This window comes from Diabrotica virgifera, chromosome 3, assembly GCF_917563875.1.
Source record: "Diabrotica virgifera virgifera chromosome 3, PGI_DIABVI_V3a".
NCBI lineage: Eukaryota > Metazoa > Arthropoda > Insecta > Coleoptera > Chrysomelidae > Diabrotica > Diabrotica virgifera.
Genome location: NC_065445.1, coordinates 39,959,007 through 39,981,258, shown reverse-complemented (window position 1 = coordinate 39,981,258; position 22,252 = coordinate 39,959,007). Strand labels below are relative to the sequence as shown.

Here is a 22,252-nt window from a genome sequence, read left to right as displayed (position 1 = left end):
ATATGTTCCATCCATACTAAGAGAAGAGATTTTATGTAACTGACTACATTTCATTTCCTCCCTTTAATCTTCCTTCAATTTCAGCATTTGCTTTCATTCTTTTTTCTCCATCTCTTCTTACAGTAACACTGTTTAATTACATAAACAAATAAATAAAAAATAATAACAAAGAACTGTAAACTACGCAGCTGTCAAAAAACTGTTACCAATTTATGCCAAAATGTCACTTTCATTCGATCACAGTTAAAGTGTGATCTGTACAAGTATGCTTCATAAAAACTCTTTATGATTCACACAAATTAAATGAAACAAGTTATGGTGCATTTATTTAAGTTTACATTAATAGAAATCTTCGAATGAACAGACCTATGTAATAAATATTTGTTGTTGGTATCATGTGACATCACTTACTATGATATGGATGATGTGTATTGGGATTTATACTGTATCAACTGTAACTATGTTAGTACCACTACAGTGAAGCACACTGCAGCATGAAGTTGTTGGTATATTACAACAACTGTTTGAAATAGATAGTCAAGTGTAGATCTTAATAATATTTTATGACTATCTCATTCATTCCTCACAAATTTTTTAAAAAGATACTAACAATTTTGATGAAATTTACACTTAGGCTGTACTTAAAGTATAAAATAGGTAATACTGTCAAATACAGATGCCTTTACCTTACGAATTTTATAAGAATCACTCATATTGTAGAAATGTTTCATATCCTAAATAATTATAAAGTAAAATAATAAGGTAACCAAATAAATCTATAAAAAAACATAGTAATACCACACCAAATCAATCTATAAAAAAACATAACAAAAGCAAACATTGACTTCCTACTTAACACAAGACAAGAGCATTGAAGCTATCGGAAAATTTCCTTGATAAACCTAATCAGAACTGATATTTTATTAAATTGTATTGATGTAAATTGGAGCTACTTCTGCATTATCAGCTCTGTACTAATATTTATTTACATACCACATAAGATATCAACAAAATGATTTATTTATACAATATGTATCACATCAATCTTTAATGTATCACAGACTTGTTTTTCAACAGATTATTAACCTTCCACAAGAAGGTAATGCTCTTCAATACTCTAAAATTAGTAAATGAACTTTGTGTGCCAAATGTACTGATACATTAAGCCTATGTATTCATAATCTCAAACACCTGTTGATACAAAAATTTTGAAAAATTGAACTTCTGGCTGAATTTAATCAAGTTATCTCCTTTTTATTATTAATTTTATTGGTTTAGAAATCATATCAGTAGTAGACCTAGTTTTTGATGTCAAGTCAAAAAGATTGGTCCTCCCCCTATTTTAATATTTATTCAATTTAAACCCATGAACATATTTAACCTTAAACAACTTTTATACCTTCAGATAGATCAAAAAGAACATTCATTAAAATCTCGTTAAAATCAATTCCTAGTATCATTATTTTGATAAAACAGCCAATTTTAAAATAACACTATTAATATTTTTATATTGCTTACTTACCTAAAATAGCTTGTATCGCCAAATCTGCTGCGAACGAATCCATTATTCGTTATCTTAACACTAATACACAATCATCGTCAATATTTTTCAAAACAAAAACCACCTGTTTCACATCTCTGTTAAATTTTCACGAGTTTTAAAAGTTTTCATGTTCTCCTTTAACACGTTTTTTGACAGTTCCACTTATCTACTTCGTACAACGTACAACTGACAGCCAACAACTTTTGACATTTCAAAATAAACTTCAATGTTTACTTTTTTGAGATGTTGGCTCCCCTGAAACATGTTCGGACAAATTATGCTCTGTTTTTAAACCAGGAGGAGTACACTAAAAAGACAGATTCACAACCAAGAAATAATTAGTGATCAGGACGAGATACTAGCTAGAAAGGTGGGCAGAAAATTTTGAGTGTATACTAAATATAAGCATTGTTTATCTACACAAGATAAGTGATATGATAGGTTGCAAGAAGCAGAAATACAGCTCGAAGACATGGAAGACGAAAGAGAGAGAGATAACATCTCAACAGAGGAAGAAGCCATCAAAGCAATACAAAAATTGAAAGAAAAAAAGAGCTCCTGGACAGTGGCGACGCGTGACTTTTTCTAAAGTGTTAAAAAAACCATATGTAAAAAATCTTAATGTTGTTCTGAAGCTATTTCTTTGTGGCATTTTTATGATTAACTATTTAGATGAGAAATAAGCCATAATTAAATTGAAAAATAATTTTATTAACGTTTCGAAGCCCAAATCGGGTTTCGTTGTCAAAATACAAAAGTTTTGTATTTTGACAACGAAACTCGATTTGGGCTTCGAAACGTTAATAAAATTATTTTTCAATTTAATTGTGGCTTATTTCCCATCTAAATAGTTAAGAGGATCGGTACGTTTTTTCGGCTGCAATGCTATTCAAATGGGGATTCATTTTTTTCGAATCCTGAGAAAACTAATAAGTATTTTTATAAAATTTAAACGCAGAATGAAAGATTACGTTATTAGCGAGGGCCGAAAGTCCCTGAGAACTTCTATAATGTTTATTTTAATAAGTTATAGGGGTGAAAAACTAAGAGAAAATTTAGTGTTATTTTTAATTTCAAATATCTCATTCAAAATAAACTTTTTATTTATTCTAAGGGACTTTTCGGCCCTCGATAATAATTTAGTCTTTCATTCTGCGTTTAGATTTTTCAAAAATATTTATTGGTTTTTTCAGGATTCGAAAAAAATGAACACAATGTCCGTGGTAATTTTCCAAATCTATCTTTGTCATACAACGCACTTAGTCGAATAGAATATTGTCAGTCAGACACTGACAATCAGTGACAATTTTAAGTAATTATTTGACATGAATCGGGAATATTTTTAGTTAATTGATTTAAGAGGTGAACTTTATAAAAAGTTATTTATTGTGTATTATTTATGGAAGATAGAAGCAGAGAATACATCAAGATATATTCTGTGATCCAAGTATTTTGTTGTTAAAGATGTTCAAAATTGTAAGCGTTCCATAGTTACAATATATTATTAAAAAATCACTTTAACACTTTTCCTCTTTTCTCGATTGAATATTTGTTGTAGGTACATATAAATTATTACAATTACAATAATTTGAAATTATACAAAAAATAACAGTTATCCAAGAACATTCAAAAGCCATCTCTTTAAGCTAGTTATGACATTGTCAAGTAGACATTCTAGTAATATGTACATATATCAATACCAGTGTGAATTTTACTACACGTAATTTGCCATGTAAAGACAGAAAAGGTAGGGATAGCCGTAAAATATTTGCGAATTATGTACCCATAGCCTTAAGCATAAAAAATCTTAGTTAAAAAAAATATTTTGAACCTCCCAACTATAAGATTTTGTTTACTTTATTGGCAAAAATGTTAATAACAGAATCGTATAAAGAGGGTTTTGTCATTAATCCATTTAAAATTGGATTATCAACGGAAGTTAAAGAAAATGACGACATTCGCTCTTGCAATTGGATATTTATTTGGCATGTTTTAAACCACTTCAATTGTTGAAAAACTTCTTTCAACGGATGCAATTTTTGTAGCCGGGATTGTTAAAAATAGGTTTGCCAATTTAAAAGCTTCCTGAAATAGACTATTAAGTCCTGAAGACTTTATTATTGATACAATTCTTGTACATTTTTCTAATATAATCTTGAATATTCTAGAGAACTGTAAATTCTGTTTTTAACTCTACTGTGTCAAATTTTTGTCCATGTCCTGAAGACTTTTATATTGATACAATTTTTGTACATTTTTTTAGTATAATCTGGAATATTATAGAGAACTGTCAATTCTGTTTTTAACTTTACTGTGTCAAATTTTTGTATAGCTTTACAAATATTTGTAGGCCTTGGGCCCGCATATACAATTATTATTTATGACCACACCGTTGAAACTTTTTGTACTTGTTATTTTTGTGGAGTCGGACAAATTTTGAGCTTGGCGCATTATGGTAGTGGGGCGTTTTTCTGTCAAGCGGTGACGAAGTTGTCAATTTTATGCAAGAAAAAAATTTATTACCACATTGGTCATTCTATTTTAATCAATGGATTTTATCATATAAACAACGAAAACAATTTTGTCGGACAAAAATATTGGGGCATATGACGCGTCGGACACGCTAAATATGTCAAATTTATGAAAATAATAAATTTATTACCACATCGATAATTTTAACGGTATCTATCATAAAACCTTTTTACAATAATGTGGTAACCTTGTCGGACAATTTTCACGGGGCATATGCGCAGTCGGACGCGCCGAAGATGTCAATTTCCTGAAAATTTTTTATTTATTACCACAGATGTCATTTTTATTTTGTACTGTTCTTTTACATGTGTAATGCATATTGGATCACTTGTCGGACAAAAATAATGGGGCGTTTTGGTACAATTAAAAGAAAAAGTAATTTTTATGCATACAGGGTGTTTGGTAAAGAATGGGCCATAGCTTAACCTCAGGTACCTGAGGTTAAAATAGGCCGATTTAAGCTAACTTACCTTAGTACAAAGTTTATAATAGCCGAGATACAGGGTGTCAAAGTTAAACTTTTTTTTTATTTATTATTGAATATTTCCTGATAGGTATGAGATAACAACATGAAATTTTATATCTGGGGGTTTCTTGAGTCGAGAAATCTAAATTTCTTACCAAAAATTATGCATTACCCAGAGGGCGCCACATATGCCTTTCAGCACTCATTTATTACGTTCAACTTTTTTTATCCCTCACTCTGTATAATTTTGACATTAAAATTTTTATTTTCCTATTAGTTTTACTTAAAAAAGGTATACTTCTTTCATCTTCCTAAACTCAACCGTTTTCGAGATAAACGCATTTTAAATATGCGATACACCATCACTTTTAGCATAATATCATTGTAGTTACACCCAAAAAATAACTTAAAATTTATGAAAATAATAAATTTATTACCACATGGATAATTTTAACGGTATCTACCATAAAACCTTTTTTCAATAATGTGGTAACCTTGTCGGACAATTTTCACGGGGCATATGCGCAGTCGGACGCGCCGAAGATGTCAATTTCCTGAAAATTTTTTATTTATTACCACAGATGTTATTTTTATTTTGTACTGTTTTTTTACATGTGTAATGTATATTGGATCACTTGTCGGACAAAAATAATGGGGCGTTTTGGTACAATTTAAAAAAAAAATAATTTTTACACATTTTTGACTTCATATTAAATTACGTATTTTTCGGCTCATATTACCCGTATGCGCGCCAATGGTCAATATTAAATTCATTAAATGGTGAATATAAATATTAGATTTTTTGATTTAGAATATAACTACTTATAACCTGATACTTGTGTCGGAAATTTTTTTTAATTGGAAAAAAAAACTACAGAACGATGTTTGTCGTTGTTCAAGGAGTATGTAAGCAAATATCAGATCACAATTTTTCTAAAATTCTCCCTCCTGTCGGAAAAATTTTTAAGAAAATTTTGGGTACAGCTCTACGTCATACCCTTTTAAATGTTTTACTTAGCGTGTGTACCAATTTTGAGCTAAATCGATTCAAAAATAACCGAGAAAACTCTTTTAAAATTTTTTGATATTACTTTCTCGTCGATAGCCTAAAAGAATTAAGTTTTCTGTTCGTTTGCCCCAAGATTTTTGTCAAACAATTACATTTTTTGTTTAAGAATATAATTACTTGTAACTTACTACCTTTGTCGGAAAAATGGTTGTAAAGATAAGGGATACACGAATCCAGCATAATTTAAAAGTATAGTTTATCAATAAAAATTAAATTTTTTGTCCGACTTTGGATTTGCCCCAATATTTTTGTCGGACACTTAGATTTTTTGATTTGGAATATAACTACTTATAACCTGATACTTGTGTCGGAAATTTTTTTTTATTTCGAGAAAAAAAAACTACAGAACGATATTTGTCGTTGTTCAAGGAGTATGTACGCAAATATCACATCAAAATTTTTCTAAAATTTTCCCTCTTGTCCGAAATTTTTTTGGGAAAATTTTGGGTACAGCTCTACGTCATACCCTTTTAAATGTTTTACTTAGTGTGTGTATTAATTTTCAGCTAAATCGATTCAAAAATAACCGAGAAAAACTGTTTTAAAATATTTTTGGATAATACCTCCTCGTCCATAGCCTAAAAGAATTAAGTTTCCTGTTCGTTTGCCCCAACATTTTTGTCAGACAATTAAATTTTTTGTTTAAGAGTATAATTACTTGTATCCTACTACTTTTGTCGGAAAAATGGTTGTAAAGATAAGGGATGCACGAACCCAGAATAGTTTAAAAGTATAGTTTATTAATAAAAATTAAATTTTTTGTCCGACTTTGGATGTGCCCCACTATTTATGTCGGGAACTTAGATTTTTTGATTTGGAATATAACTACTTATAACCTGATACATGTGCTGAAATTTTTTTTTAATTCGATAAAAAAATACAGAACGATGTTTGTCGTTGTTCAAGGAGTATATAAGCAAATATCAGATCACAATTTTTCTAAAATTTTCCCACTTGTCGGAAAATTTTTTAAGAAAATTTTGGGCACAGATCTACGTCATACCCTTTTAAACATTTTACTTAGTGTGTGTACCAATTTTGAGCTAAATCGATTCAAAAATAACCGAGAAAACTCTTTTAAAATTTTTTGATATTACTTTCTCGTCGATAGCCTAAAAGAATTAAGTTTTCTGTTCGTTTGCCCCAAGATTTTTGTCAAACAATTACATTTTTTGTTTAAGAATATAATTACTTGTAACTTATTACCTTTGTCGGAAAAATGGTTGTAAAGATAAGGGATACACGAACCCAGCATAATTTAAAAGTATAGTTTATCAATAAAAATTAAATTTTTTGTCTGACTTTGGCTTTGCCCCAATATTTTTGTCGGACACTTAGATTTTTTGATTTGGAATATAACTACTTATAACCTGCTACATGTGCTGAAATTTTTTTTTTAATTTGAGAAAAAAATACAGAACGATGTTTGTCGTTGTTCAAGGAGTATATACACAAATTATCAGATCACAATTTTTCTAAAATTTTCCCTCTTGTCGGAAAATTTTTTAAGAAAATTTTGGGTTCCGATCTACGTCATACCCTTTAAATGCTTTACTTAGCGTGTGTACCAATTTTCAGCTAAATCGATTCAAAAGTAACCGAGAAACACTCTTTTAATTTTTTTTTTTGATAATACCTCCTCGTCGATAGCCTAAAAAAATTAAGTTTTCTGTTAGTTTGCCCCAACATTTTTGTCAGACAATTACATTTTTTGTTTAAGAATATAATTACTTGTAACCTACTACTTTTGTCGGAAAAATGGTTGTAAAGATAAGGGATGCACGAACCCAGCATTATTTGAAAGTATACTTTACTAATAAAAATTAAATTTTTTGTCCGACTGTCGAGTTGCCCCAATATTTTTGTCCGACACTTTGATTTTTTTATTAAGAATATAATTACTTATAACCTACTAATGTTGTCGGAAAAATGGTTTTAAAGGTAAGGGTTGCACGAACCCAGTATTTTTTAAAAGACACTTTATTAATAAAAATTAAATTTTTTATCCGACTTTGGATTTGACCCAATATTTTTGTCGGACACTTAGATTTTTTTATTTAGAATATAACTGCTTATAACCTGATACTTGTGTCGGAAATTTTTTTTAATTGGAAAAAAAACTACAGAACGATGTTTGTCGTTGTTCAAGGAGTATGTACGCAAATATCAGATCACAATTTTTTTTAAATTTTCCCTCTTGTCCGAAATTTTTTTGGGAAAATTTTGGGTACAGCTCTACGTCATACCCTTTTAAATGTTTTACTTAGTGTGTGTACCAATATTCAGCTAAATCGATTCAAAAATAACCGAGAAAAACTGTTTGAAAATTTTTTTTTGATAATACCTCCTCGTCGATAGCCTAAAAGAATTAAGTTTTCTGTTCGTTTGCCCCAACATTTTTGTCAGACAATTACATTTTCTGTTTAAGAATAAAATTACTTGTAACCTACTACTTTTGTCGGAAAAATGGTTGTAAAGATAAGGGATGCACGAACCCAGCATAATTTGAAAGTATACTTTACTAATAAAAATTAAATTTTTTGTCCGACTGTCGAGTTGCCCCAATATTTTTGTCCGACACTTTGATTTTTTGATTAAGAATATAATTACTTATAACCTACTAATGTTGTCGGAAAAATGGTTTTAAAGGTAAGGGTTGCACGAACCCAGTATTGTTTAAAAGACAGTTTATTAATAAAAATTAAATTTTTTGTCCGACTTTGGATTTGACCCAATATTTTTGTCGGACACTTAGATTTTTTGATTTAGAATATAACTACTTATAACCTGATACTTGTGTCGGAAATTTTTTTTAATTGGAAAAAAAAAACTACAGAACCATGTTTGTCGTTGTTCAAGGAGCATGTACGCAAATATCAGATCACAATTTTTCTAAAATTTTCCCTCTTGTCCGAAATTTTTTTGGGAAAATTTTGGGTACAGCTCTACGTCATACCCTTTTAAATGTTTTACTTAGTGTGGGTACCAATATTCAGCTAAATCGATTCAAAAATAACCGAGAAAAACTGTTTTAAAATATTTTTGGATAATACCTCCTCGTCCATAGCCTAAAAGAATTAAGTTTCCTGTTCGTTTGCCCCAACATTTTTGTCAGACAATTACATTTTTTGTTTAAAAGTATGATTACTTTTATCCTACTACTTTTGTCGGAAAAATGGTTGTAAAGATAAGGGATGCACGAACCCAGAATAGTTTAAAAGTATAGTTTATTAATAAAAATTAAATTTTTTGTCCGACTTTGGATGTGCCCCACTATTTATGTCGGGCACTTAGATTTTTTGATTTGGAATATAACTACTTATAACCTGATACATGTGCTGAAAATTTTTTTTTTAATTCGAGAAAAAATACAGAACGATGTTTGTCGTTGTTCAAGGAGTATGTACACAAATTATCAGATCACAATTTTTCTAAAATTTTCCCTCTTGTCGGAAAATTTTTTAAGAAAATTTTGGGTTCCGATCTACGTCATACCCTTTTAAATGCTTTACTTAGTGTGTGTACCAATTTTCAGCTAAATCGATTCAAAAGTAACCGAGAAACACTGTTTTAAAATTTTTTTTTGATAATACCTCCTCGTCGATAGCCTAAAAGAATTAAGTTTTCTGTTCGTTTGCCCCAACATTTTTGTCAGACAATTATATTTTTTGTTTAAGAATATAATTACTTATAACCTACTACTTTTGTCGGAAAAATGGTTGTAAAGATAAGGGATACACGAACCCTGCATAATTTGAAAGTATACTTTACTAATAAAAATTAAATTTTTTGTCCGACTGTCGAGTTGCCCCAATATTTTTGTCCGACACTTTGATTTTTTGATTAAGAATATAATTACTTATAACCTACTAATGTTGTCGGAAAAATGGTTGTAAATAAAAAAATTTCAGGAAATTGACATCTTCGGCGCGTCCGACTGCGCATATGCCCCGTGAAAATTGTCCGACAAGGTTACCACATTATTGTAAAAATGTTTTATGGTAGATTCTGTTAAAATTAGCCATGTGGTAATAAATTTATTATTTTCATAAATTTGACATATTTAGCGTGTCCGACGCGTCATATGCCCCAATATTTTTGTCCGACAAAATTGTTTTCGTTGTTTATATGATAAAATCCATTGATTAAAATAGAATGGCCAATGTGGTAATAAATTTTTTTCTTGCATAAAATTGACAACTTCGTCACCGCTTGACAGACAAACGCCCCACTACCATAATGCGCCAAGCTCAAAATTTGTCCGACTCCACCCAAATAACAAGTACAAAAAGTTTCAACGGTGTGGTCATAAATAATAATTGTATATGCGGGCCCAAGGCCTATTGATGTAAGGCCTTATTTGGGAATTTTTTGTATAATTTTAAAAATTGTCAAAATCACAAATAGTGCCAAACCCTCTAGATGCTTTAAATTATAAAACCTATTTTTAAGTTGAATAATCACAATGTCAAAAATTCCAAAAAAAAAGACACTCATCCATGTTTAACTGCACGCACATTGTTAGGTATGGTTACTCGAGTAGTTACCAATACAAAAAGTGGTAACAAAGCAATAATCCACAGCACCACATCGCGCCCACGTTTCGCCTTTCAAAATTTTCAGACACGAGCCGTGTCAGAGCTATAGCCGATGGACCGTCATGCGTATGTATCCACATTTGAAAGTGGTAACAACGTAGTAACCTCGACCTGCACTCGAGTCGCATAAACTCCCCAATATTTTCGTGCGTCTAGTTGGATTTTTACTGAATTTCTCTTAACACCCATATTTCTATTAAAAAAGAAATAAAATGTAATTATTTCACAGTAGGGATAATAATATATTTATTTGGAAGTTTTTTAACTGTTACCAATGGTAACAGTGGTTACATTGACGCTTCGCCAGTGCTCCTGGATCAGATGGCATAGGTACCTTCTGAACTTTTAAAACATGGCGCAAAAAATCTGACCTGTAGTATAAGTAAGGCTAGTAGAACTGAATTGGAAGCAGGTGAAATCATGATACTATAAGATAAGACTGGAACGTAGGTAGGTATAATTGTACCTATTCACAAGAAAGAAGAAAAAAGTATATTTATGATAACTACAGAGGCATTACCCTTCTAAACATGACCTACAAAATATTGGCCTACATCCTTTACAATCGACTGTCGGGATATTGTGAAAGCATAATAGGCAAATACCAGTGTGGGTTTCGCAGAGAAAAGTCTACTTTTCATCAAATAGGTATTCCCTCTAAGACAAGCTTTGGAAAATCATATGAGTATAGAATTGATACTCACCATTTGTTTGTGGATTTATTTTAGATGTGCCTATGGCAGTGTAGACTGTAGACAGAAACGCATTATACAAAGCCATGATAGAATTTAATATCCCAATAGACGAAATGAGACTGGTGAAAGCAACCCTCTCAACAGTCGAGTGTAAGGTTAGCAGGCATTGGAATCCGCAGCAAAAAGAATGGGGCTACAAGTTAATACTAAGTATATATGAAGGTCTCAAATAATAATTAAGTAGCTAAACCTGAAGATCTAAAGGTTGGAACATATATTTTCGAAGGAGTAAGAGAGTTCGTATATCTAGGCTCAAAAATCAACCACATTAATACACAGTAACTGTAGAAATTAACAGACGTATATATTTATCTAGCAAATAAAGCGTACTATGGATTAAAGAAACTTTTAACATCAATAAACATACTCACAAAAAGAACAAAAATATTCAACTGTATACAGAATTTTAATCAAGCCCGTCCTCACTTAAATGTCAGAAACTTGGAGGATAACAAAAAGTGATGAAGAACGGTTAGGCTGTTTTGAACTTAAAATACTCAGGACATATCTATAAGGGCGTGGAGGGAAACGGATTATGGCGTACATGCTATAATTTTGAGCTTTACCACCTTTATTGGTAGATTTATCAAAACAAACAGGTTGCGGTGGTCAGCCTAATATCGATAGATATATCAAAATAAACAGGCTGCGGTGACTAGGCCACTTAGAGAGAATGAACGAGGCGAAGCCGTCGAAACACATTTATAGCCAGAGACCGGATCGAGTGAGCAGAAGACGAAGAGGCAGGCCCAGAGCGCGATTTAAGGACCAGGTGGAAGATGACTTGCGAGTGTTAGGAGTGCAAAATTGACAAGACGAAGGATAGGAAGGAATGGAAGCTGATTCTGGAACAGGCCAAGACCCACCATAGGTTGTAGAGGCAATGATGATGATGACTAAAATCTAAAAATTTAAGGAATAACGCAGAAAACACAAAACTCACTGATACAGGATGAGTCATGAGGAACTGTACATACTCCTACCTCGTATAAAGGCTCCTATGGAGAATAACAAATGACCATTAAAATGAGAATAACAAATGTCTGCTCCCCTTGTTTAATAATATACAGGGCGAGTTTCGCATTTTGACAGAAATTTATATTCGTCATAATTTTTGAACGGTCAGATCGATGTGTCTCTTATTTTGGTCAATCGTTACACTATTACCACCTAATCAACTGATTTATTCAAACCAGAAAAAAATCAGGTCCGGCATTAAAAAGATTTGTTCGTTTGGGTCTTAAAAAAATTTCACCCTGTATATGCTTTTTGAAAACTCTAATATGAATTTTACAAATTAGACAAATAGGCAATTAAAATGGCATATTTATTTTTTTCCCCACACGATTACTTAATTTTTTATAAAAAAATCAAATTTGACTATGAATTAAAAGTTTGGTAAAGTAAACCATAGCTTTAAAAAAAATAACTTTTATTACAAAAACGATTTTTTTTAACAAATATTTGATTTATGTTACCACCCAATCAACTGATTTATTCAAACTAGAAAAAAATCAGGTCCGGCTTTAAAAAATTAATTCGTTTGGGTCTTAGAAAAAATTTCACCCTGTATACGCTTTTTGAAAACTCTAATATGAATTTTACAAATGAGACAAATAGACAATTAAAATGGCATATTTATTTTTTTCCCCACATGATTACTTAATTTTTTATAAAAAAATCAAATTTGACTATGAATAATAATTAAAAGTTTGGTAAAGTAAACCATAGATTTAAAAAAATTTACTTTTATTACAAAAATTAATTTTTTTAAACAAATATTTAAATTATGTTACCACCCAATCAACTGATTTATTCACACTGGAAAAAAATCAGGCCCGGATTTAAAAAATTATTTCGTTTTGGTCTTAGAAAAAATTTCACCCTGTATACGCTTTTTGAAAACTCTAATATGACTTTTACAAATTAGACAAATAGGCAATTAAAATGGCATATTTATTTTTTCCCCACACGATTACTTAATTTTCTATTAAAAAATCAAATTTGTCAAAATCGGAATTTTAACCTAAAAATGAAAAAAAAAAAAGATGAAATCACGGTTTAACTCGCTACAACGTCGTTCCCAATTTAACCCCCTCCGTGGCTCAGTGGTAAGAGCGCCTGCCTTTGGATCGAAAAAATCCGAAAGGTTGTGGGTTCGAATCTCACCACGGTCAGAAATTTTTCATTTATTATAAATTAATAAATGAATATAGTTTCTGTCCTTGTGGGATCGGTACTCACCGGAGGGACCGCAGACGTTCGGATACAATTAGCGTCTCTTTGCAAAGACAATGACGTCGACTTTGCAAAGTGACAAGACACTTACTCAACACACACACTACACTTGACACTAGGTACCTAACTGTTCAAAATTACCGTACCTACCATGCCAATGGCCATTAGTTGTCGAGGCATTAGCTAAATAAAAAAAAAACGTCGTTCCATTTTACAAATTTTTTTCTGAAATTTTTACAGCACATATCTCTTACCATTGTGAAGACTATGACAATTGTTGTAGACTTTCAGTCTTCTTCTCGTAAAAGTTATGAATTTTTAAAAATAAAAGGTGCAGCTTCGTGAATTGCAAAGTTAGATCGCAAAAATTAAGTGAAAAAATTTAAAATTTATCTATTTGATCACGTCTATGTTAAACTATAGAGTCCAAAGAGAAGTGTTATGGGGAGTTTTAGATCTAGATGTGTTATAGAAAAAAAAAATGGTGAAAATTTTAATTTTAAGAAAAACGTTGTTTAATTTTTTTTATTTTTATGGTAAAATTGCGATTTTGACTAATTTGATTTTTTAATAAAAAATTAAGTAATCGTGTGGGGAAAAAATAAATATGCCATTTTAATTGCCTATTTGTCTAATTTGTAAAATTCATATTAGAGTTTTCAAAAAGCGTATACAGGGTGAAATTTTTTCTAAGACCCAAACGAACTAATTTTTTAAAGCCGGACCTGATTTTTTTCTAGTTTGAATAAATCAGTTGATTGGGTGGTAACATAAATCAAGTATTTGTTAAAAAAAATTAATTTTTGTAATAAAAGTTAATTTTTTTAAATCTATGGTTCACTTACCAAATTTTTAATTTATAGTCAAATTTGATTTTTTTTTATAAAAAATTAAGTAATCGTGTGGGGAAAAAAATAAATATATCAGTTTAATTGCCTATTTGTCTAATTTGTAAAATTAATATTAGAGTTTTCAAAAAGCGTATACAGGGTGAAATTTTTTCTAAGACCCAAACGAACTAATTTTTTAAAGCCGGACCTGATTTTTTTCTAGTTTGAATAAATCAGTTGATTAGGTGGTAATAGTGTAACGATTGACCAAAATAAGAGACACATCGATCTGACCGTTCAAAAATTATGACGAATATAAATTTCTGTCAAAATGCGAAACTCGCCCTGTATATTATTAAACAATGGGAGCAGACACTTTTCACTTTTTAATGGTCATTTGTTATTCCCCATAGGGGTCTCTATACGAGGTAGGAGTATGTACAGTTCCTCATGACTCACCCTGTATAGGGGAAACCGGGGCAAAACGAGGCTCGGTGCAGAACGGGAAATGCATCGGTGTGCATAACTTATAGTAGTCATAATATCTAGTCACGTAGTGTGCTTCTTTACAGACATAAAATCCGTTTTCTTTTGGTTTGTTAAAAAATTTAGTGATATTTATAGGAACTATAAGGTGGGTAAGCAAGTTTTATCACGTTTTTCATTCCAATATGATAGATATGTTACTGAATTTTAATAATGCGTGCTGTGAACCGTTTTATATCTTTTACATTAGAAATGACTAATTTTATTTGAAAAGATGTCTGTTGGTGCAAAGCGGTCGGGGCAAGACGGGACTATCCCATCCTATATTGCCACTACTTTACAGCATTTAAACTTTGTAAAAAGAACCTAACTAAAACTGAAAGTAATCAAAGAAAACTAAAGAAGAACACAAGATGGACACTGACTCATCAGAAGAAAGATTGTTGTTGTATCTACTGTGGATAATTTATTATTTGCAGTCAACTGAAGGATGGGTAGTGTGTAGTGTCTGCCATGGATGGGCTCATAATTCCTAAGCAGGTGTTGAGGATGAAGAAGAAGGTGCTCATATTTGTGAACTCTGCCAGTCTGGCTAAAATACATTTCCATTTTGCCCCGTAACCGGGGCAAAATGGGAATTTCGGACTGATAAGTTAAGTTCTTTATAACCAAATAACTAAGCAATTTGGATTATAAATAAAGTAAGTTGTATGAACTTTAATAGCAAGAGTTCCTGTGTGACTTTGCCATTTTTTAATACACAGTTTAGTTTTCTTTCTATGATGTTTTCTTTCTTAAGTATCCCGTTTTGCCCCGGTCTCCCCTAACTTAATTAACTTTAACCTACGGATGCCAATAGTGTCAAAATTTCATAAATGTCAACAGCGTCGAAATTTGTCTGAGGTTGAACCAATTAAAATCAAGCATTACGGCGCGGTAATTTTAATGACTCCTACTGGTTTAAAAACAGAGTATAATGTCAAATCGCAAATTTTAATTTATTTTTAGTATTAATTGTTTACAGTATATAATTTCATAAAATTATACCTGTTTTCCGATTTTTATTAAAAATAAAAAATACATAATAGATAACAAAATTGTATGTTATCAACTGATTGTTGAATTTGATTGTTTCTAATATAATATTCATAATAATTAATGGATTCTATTCATATGGATTACAAATTTTGGAGTATTTAATATCAATTTAATATTAAGCTCATTGATGAATTTTTGTTAATATCCAAATCTATTCAATGTAAACTCAGACATATTTTACTTTTTTAACGCATGTGTATTAAGTTTTCTGACACTTCATTCACAAAAACTAATTTATTGATTATCAGTGTATAGAACATTCAAATGCACATGCAAGCATCTGTCATAAATTGAACTATTTGATAGGGTGTTTCCAGGTCACATGACACATCGCTATGTTTTGAACGGAGTTTACGAAGGACTGAAGATTGACCTACTACCAGCTGTTTACAATCTACGTGAATGTGATTAAAGAATGGCCGCTAGTTCTTGCCCAATTTTCAAAAAAAGACATTCAGAAATGGTTAATATGTAAACAAAACCAGTGGGATTAGATATTTTGAGACAGCCGTGCAGCATGTAAAGTAAAACATAGCTTTGAAGATCAGCGTATATACGTTGTAAAAACAAATAAATACATTGGTTTCTTTGATTACACAAATCAAAAATAGCCTAATATTTTCCATGTAAGTGTTCCAAATTTTATTCTAGGCTTATTTAGAAAAGTAATTAGGTACTCAAATTTAATGTTTTCATTATTTCCTTTATGTGTAGGAGTAGGAGTAGAATCTTATAGGTTATGTATTTGTGTAAGTTTTGATAAAATTTTATTGCTATATTATAATGAAATTCTGTAAAAGTACATATAACATAAAAGCACAATTTACGTTTTATTTAATTTAAAGTAAATAATTGTTATAAAGGTTTTACTGGAAGAGTATGTTTATTCTTCTTATCAACTAATATAAAACTTGTCATCATGAATAAAGTCCTAGCATTATTGTATTTAAAGTAGTTATTTCCTTTGTAGACAGGTAAAAAGGTCTTTATTTTGAAACTTAACCAATAATAATTACTATTACACAAAGACAAGCCACAACCCTGATGTTAAAAGGTGATTCATCATCTAATGACTTCTGTGTAAAATATATATGAAATAGTCATTGAAATTCGTTATTTTGTCAACAGAATGATATTCATTTAATAGGTTTGATAATTTGATATATCCTTTTTCAGTATAGGTTTACTATTAGGCATCATAAACGAATACACTATACCAGTATAACTTTGGAATATTAGTTTTAAAAAAAGTGATTTTAAATTTTTTCAGTTTTAATTTCTTTGTCTGTATTATCTGCTGCAATATGCTAATAACTTCAGTATGTTTAAACCATGTATCAATTAATAAATATGTAGATATCAAAGTTTTACAGGCGAAAGAGTATTTACTTAACTGAAATAACATAGTCATTGCAACCAATTATGTAAAATGTTGTTATAGCCACTTTACACCATGCAAGTAATTGCGAAATTTATTGCACAGGTTCTTGCAGCAAGAACTTCTGCAATAAGTTGCAACTAGCTTTCTGCAATAAAGTGATTACACCGTGCAAGTAATTGCATAAACTGACATGAAATAGACAGAAACTTTGACATACCATAAATTTTAGGTTATGTTGTTTTTATAAATTAAAAATGTAATTTTTTGAGTAGAGTTATCAGATATATTAGATTAAAAATGTTAGATTATAATTTGAGAAAATTATAATATGTATTATGTATAACAAAATCAATTAATACCTAATGCAAGTACAGTAGAACGTCAATAATCCGGATTAATTGGGACCGGACCCCATCCGGATTATCAAATTATCCGGATTATCGAAATTACCTCAAAAAAGGCCAGTATACACATCAAAGTACAACAAACGTTTTAAAATTTTATGTTTTCTCTTGTACAGTAAAGTGTCTAGAGGTGAAATTAATCAAGACATTTTTTTATGTTTCAAAACTGTATTGTAATTAATTTATAATAGCACCATGTGTACAGTAAAAACATCAGACACTATTTGGGCTTTTAAAAAAATGTGTAAAATATTTTTGAACTGCGGTAGAGGTTTGTTTTTCGCAACGAAGTTCTTAATTTATTTTAAAAGAATCAGATATTTTTGCTAAATACAAATCCGGATTATTGACGGTCCGGATTTTTGATGTCCGGATTATCGACGTTCTACTGTATACCTATAATACATTATTCATTTACAAAATGAATTAAGTTGTTAAACATTGTTAAATACAAAAGAAATAAAAATAGAATATAGTTTCTTTAATCCCTATGTTGCATAATTAAAGTTATCCACCAGAATAATGATATCTGTGAAGAGTGAAATTGGTAAAAAGTTCCTCTAGTTTTGTCAAAAATTGTTTAGTTTGAAATTTAGGATGACAGAATGTCAAAACAAACAGTGTAGCCTTAAAAGTTACTAAAAATATACCCAAATTGCAGAAAAAATTGCATGAAAAATAGGACATGTTCTATTTAGCTGCAACTTCTTGCAGCAAGAAATTGCTGCAAGAAGTTGCAGCTTTTCTGTGCAATTTGCGCATGACACGATGCAATTTCTATTGCTGCAAGAAATTGTGCAATTAATTGCGCAATTAGTTGCATCGTGTAAAGTGGCTATTACAAGAATAAGAATACATACATCCCTTTTTTTAATGTTGGGAATTTTATCTAATCTAGTGAAAAAAAAATATTAGCATAGTTTTATTTATTAACATAGAAAGTAGGTAGATATTTTTATTTCTAAACTTTATTTTTTATTATTCTTTATTTATAATTGTATACTGTATAATTCTGTATGAATGAATACCTACTAATATTTATATGTAATTACGTGGCTAAAGGTTCTAAGCTTCTTCTTCTTCCTTCTTGTATGTAGGCTTTAAAGCCTGTTTCTTCTTCAATATTAGCCTCCTAAATTGTTTAAGTTATCACACCATCCTTTTCTTGGTCTGCCAATACTTCTTCGCCTATTTGGTGACTTATCTCGTGCTATTCATACTATCCTATCCTCTGCCATTCTACTAATCTGTTCATTCCACTCCTGTTTCCGTTTTGTCACCCATCCATTTATGTCTTCTATATTGCATGATCTTATGTTTTCGCTTCTCTCCCTATCCAACAGACTTTTCCCTGATATTCATTCAGAGTATTTTCATCTCTGTTGTTTGTAGTGTAGTCGTCTCATTTTAGATGTGTCAGGTCTTGTCTCCGCTGTGTATGTCAATATAGGTATAATTGCTGCTTTATAGATTCTTGCTTTTGTGTCTTGTCTGAGGTGTTTCTTCTTCCAGATTGTGTCATTAAGAGATCCCGCAGCTTTACTTGTTTTTAAGCTTTGTTGTCGTACTTCCTCTTCAACATCTCCGTAACTGCTTATATCTATTCCCAGATATCTAAACCTTGCTTCCTGCTTTATTATTTTCTGATCAATTTCGATTTTACATTGTAGTGGGTATTTAGATGTTGTCATACATTTGGTGTTTTCTGCTGATACATATTATCATATTGTATTTCTTGGCTGTTGTATTGAAGATGTGTGTTAATCTTTGGAGATCGTCTTCTGTCTCAGCGATTAATGCGGCATCGTCTGCATAACATAATATTTGGATTTCTTTGTTCCTCATTCTGTAACCATGACCTTTACTTACTGCTTGTATTATTTCGTCCATTATTATATTAAAGTAATGAGTCACCTTGTCTGACTCCGCTTTGTATTGGTATAAACTGCGTTAGTTTTCCATTTATCTTTGCCTGTATTCGATTATGAAAGTAGATGTTTTCAATGGTTTGTTCTAAGGTTCTAAGCCAAGGCCAGAAAACAAAACAAAAAAAAAAAACAAAGTATATTTATGTAAATGACAATGAATTCTGACACATTTGCTGTGAGTCTTTGCTTTCCATGTTTGTTGGTCCTGTGCCACTATTTCCCATTGTTTCACTCACATTTTCTCCAGATCTTCCCTGACTGCATCTTTCAACCTTTTTTTGGGCTATCCTACACAACTTCTTCATCTGGCTTTTCCCAAAACACATTGTTTATGAGGCGAATTTATTACCCTCTATACAGTGAGCACGTAAAGGTTGGAATAAATTCATTTTTTCATGAATGGGCAATTTTGGAAATAAATCCTGAAACAGGTAAATTTTTATTTTTTATTTATGACTTTTTGGCATATATATCATACTGGTGGTGTCATCCATCAGGGGTGATGATGTCATGGATGATTTTTCTAAATGAGAATAGGGGTCATGCGACAGCTCATTTGAAAGGTAATTCAATTATCTATTCAGTAATATAAACATTATATATATCAATCGGTTTTAAAACGTCTTACGACGTTGTCCGATGCCTAATTTCCGTAACACTCTATCATCCCATTGGCCCTCTCTAAGATCTCTTGCGCTCATCGTCTTCGTTACTCCCTCTCTCCAAGATTTCTTGGGTCTTCCTCTCTTTCTGCGGTTTGGTGGTACCCATTGCATAATTATTTTAGGGAGTCTTGAGTTATCCATCCTCTGGACGTGTCCGTACCATATCAGCTGTTTTCTTTCTATGTCTGTTGTTAGAGAGCCGTCAACCCCCATTCGCTGTCTTATCTCATCATTACGTATTCTCTCTCTGCGTGACACTCCTACTGATCTTCTAAAAGCGTCCATTTCTACTGCCTCCAGTTTTCTTCTGTTGTTTTCGGTTATCCGCCAAGTTTCTGCTCCGTACAATAGACTGCTTTTAATAAGAGATTCGTAGATATTGTGTTTTCTTCTTTTTCCTATTTCATGATTCCACAGTACGCTGTTTAGACAACCTATTGTTTTTCTGGATTGTGTTATTCTTCTCTTTATTTCTTCATCATCTTTCCCCGTTGTGTCAAAAACGATTCCTAGATATGTGTAATGGTCGCAGGGCATGATGATTTCATTATTTTCTAATGTGATGTTCGATAGTTCGGTACCTATTGGCAGGTATTTTGTTTTTTCTGTATTAATTTCTAGTCCCCACTTTCTATATTCTTCTTGTAATTTCCTTGCCATGTACTCTAAATCATCTTTATCGTTTGCTATAACAACCTGGTCATCAGCAAACTGATAACAGAATATAAACATTAACATAATTATTTATAAAGGGTGTCAAAAAATATTTCTGACATAAAAAGAAGAATGTGTGTAATTTATTTAATTCAAAATACATTTTACTGCTATCAGAAAACACGAAAAAATGTTTATTTGACAAATAAATATTGTTTTTTGCTTAAATTCAATATTAAAGCAGCCACCCAGCTGCCTCTTGACAGATTGAACATTTAATTTAAGCAAAAAGCAATAATTATTTTTTAAATAAACATTTTTTTCTGTTTTCTGAGAGCAGTAAAATGTATTTTGAATTAAATAAATTACATACATTCTTCCTTTTATGTCAATAAATTTAATTTAAAATTTTTTTTTGGACACCCTGTATAAATAATTATGTTAATGTTTATATTACTGAATAGGGAATTGAATTACCGTTCAAATGAGCTATCACACGACCTCTATTATAATCATGCCCAGATGGGTGACGTCACTAGTATAATGTATATGCCAAAAAGTCATAACTTAAAAATACAAATTGACCCAAAGAGAGACACTAACTCGTTGTATCTGCGCATCCATTCGTTTAGGTTTCCCGATCCCCTGCAACATGGAATAATTATTCTCCTCCATTTGATATGAGTCCCTTCACAAATATGGACCTCAAAGGTAAACTACACTATGTCGTCATGGTGTTTTGAATCAGTTTTTTTAATCCAGTTACTTTTTTAGTTGGATTATACAACTTGGTTATATATTATCATTAAAATATGGTCACATTGTCCTTCGAACAATTACTATGGGATACATCAGATTTTTTTATGGGATATATCAGATTTTTATAATATTCAAAGTGCTCTACTTCACAGTTGCTCGAAATGACGTAGTGCAGTTTACCTCCGAGGTCCAGAAATGTTTTTTAATTAAGAAACTTGTCTTCTTCTTACACTTCTACGGCCCTCTATTTTGCCTTTAAGGATCAGTTGTCGTATTTTATATTGACTCCCCTTAATATATTTCGCAGATAAGACATTTTCCTGTGTTTAACAGTCTTTAACAATTCTCTATCTTTGCTGACCCTCCTTAGTACTTTCTCATTAGTTTTTCTTGCTGTCCAAGGTATCTTCAGCATCCATCTATGAATCTACATTTCCAATGCTTCAATTTTGTTCATGGTTGACACTTCTAGTGTCCACACTTCTACACCATACAAAAGTACAAAACAAAAATAGCACTTGACTTTTTCCTACTCATTCCAAGAAATTGCAAATCTGAAATTCGTTGCATTGAGTGATTAGTATCTTGCTATTAAACATGCCTGTTTAATCAACTTAACCTATACTCTCTCATTCTAGCATTAATTGGTGCAACTCCTGGTTTTATGGTAGCTTTTTAGAATATACCTTTCAGTTTCATTGAAATATTTCACCACTCACCACTTCAATAAATCACACAACTCACCACTCACTTCCTTCCAATTCATTACCCTGTAATACTAATACAATACTACATACTTAAAACTTTTATTTAGCACAATCATTTAACCATCCAAAGTTATCATTT

At 31.1% G+C, this 22,252-nt stretch overlaps 2 protein-coding genes across 4 annotated transcripts in view; one reads left to right on the top strand and one right to left on the bottom strand.

The window, feature by feature from the left end:
• Positions 1-1,841, bottom strand: part of LOC114328965 (E3 ubiquitin-protein ligase TRIM37) — a 215,095-nt gene extending 213,254 nt beyond the window's left edge. Inside the window, exon 1 of one of the 3 annotated variants that reach the window (XM_050647883.1) lies at positions 1,523-1,841. In XM_050647883.1, the coding sequence (XP_050503840.1) occupies positions 1,523-1,565 (43 nt within the window). In that variant the 5' untranslated portion in view covers positions 1,566-1,841. The remainder of the gene's footprint in view (positions 1-1,522) is intronic. The other 2 variants (XM_050647882.1, XM_028277965.2) reach the window with 2 other exon arrangements.
• Positions 1,842-15,773: 13,932 nt separating this feature from the next.
• Positions 15,774-22,252, top strand: part of LOC114328961 (uncharacterized) — a 55,732-nt gene continuing 49,253 nt past the window's right edge. Inside the window, exon 1 of the mRNA XM_050647881.1 lies at positions 15,774-16,241. The gene's annotated coding sequence lies outside the window, so the exon portion shown is untranslated. The remainder of the gene's footprint in view (positions 16,242-22,252) is intronic.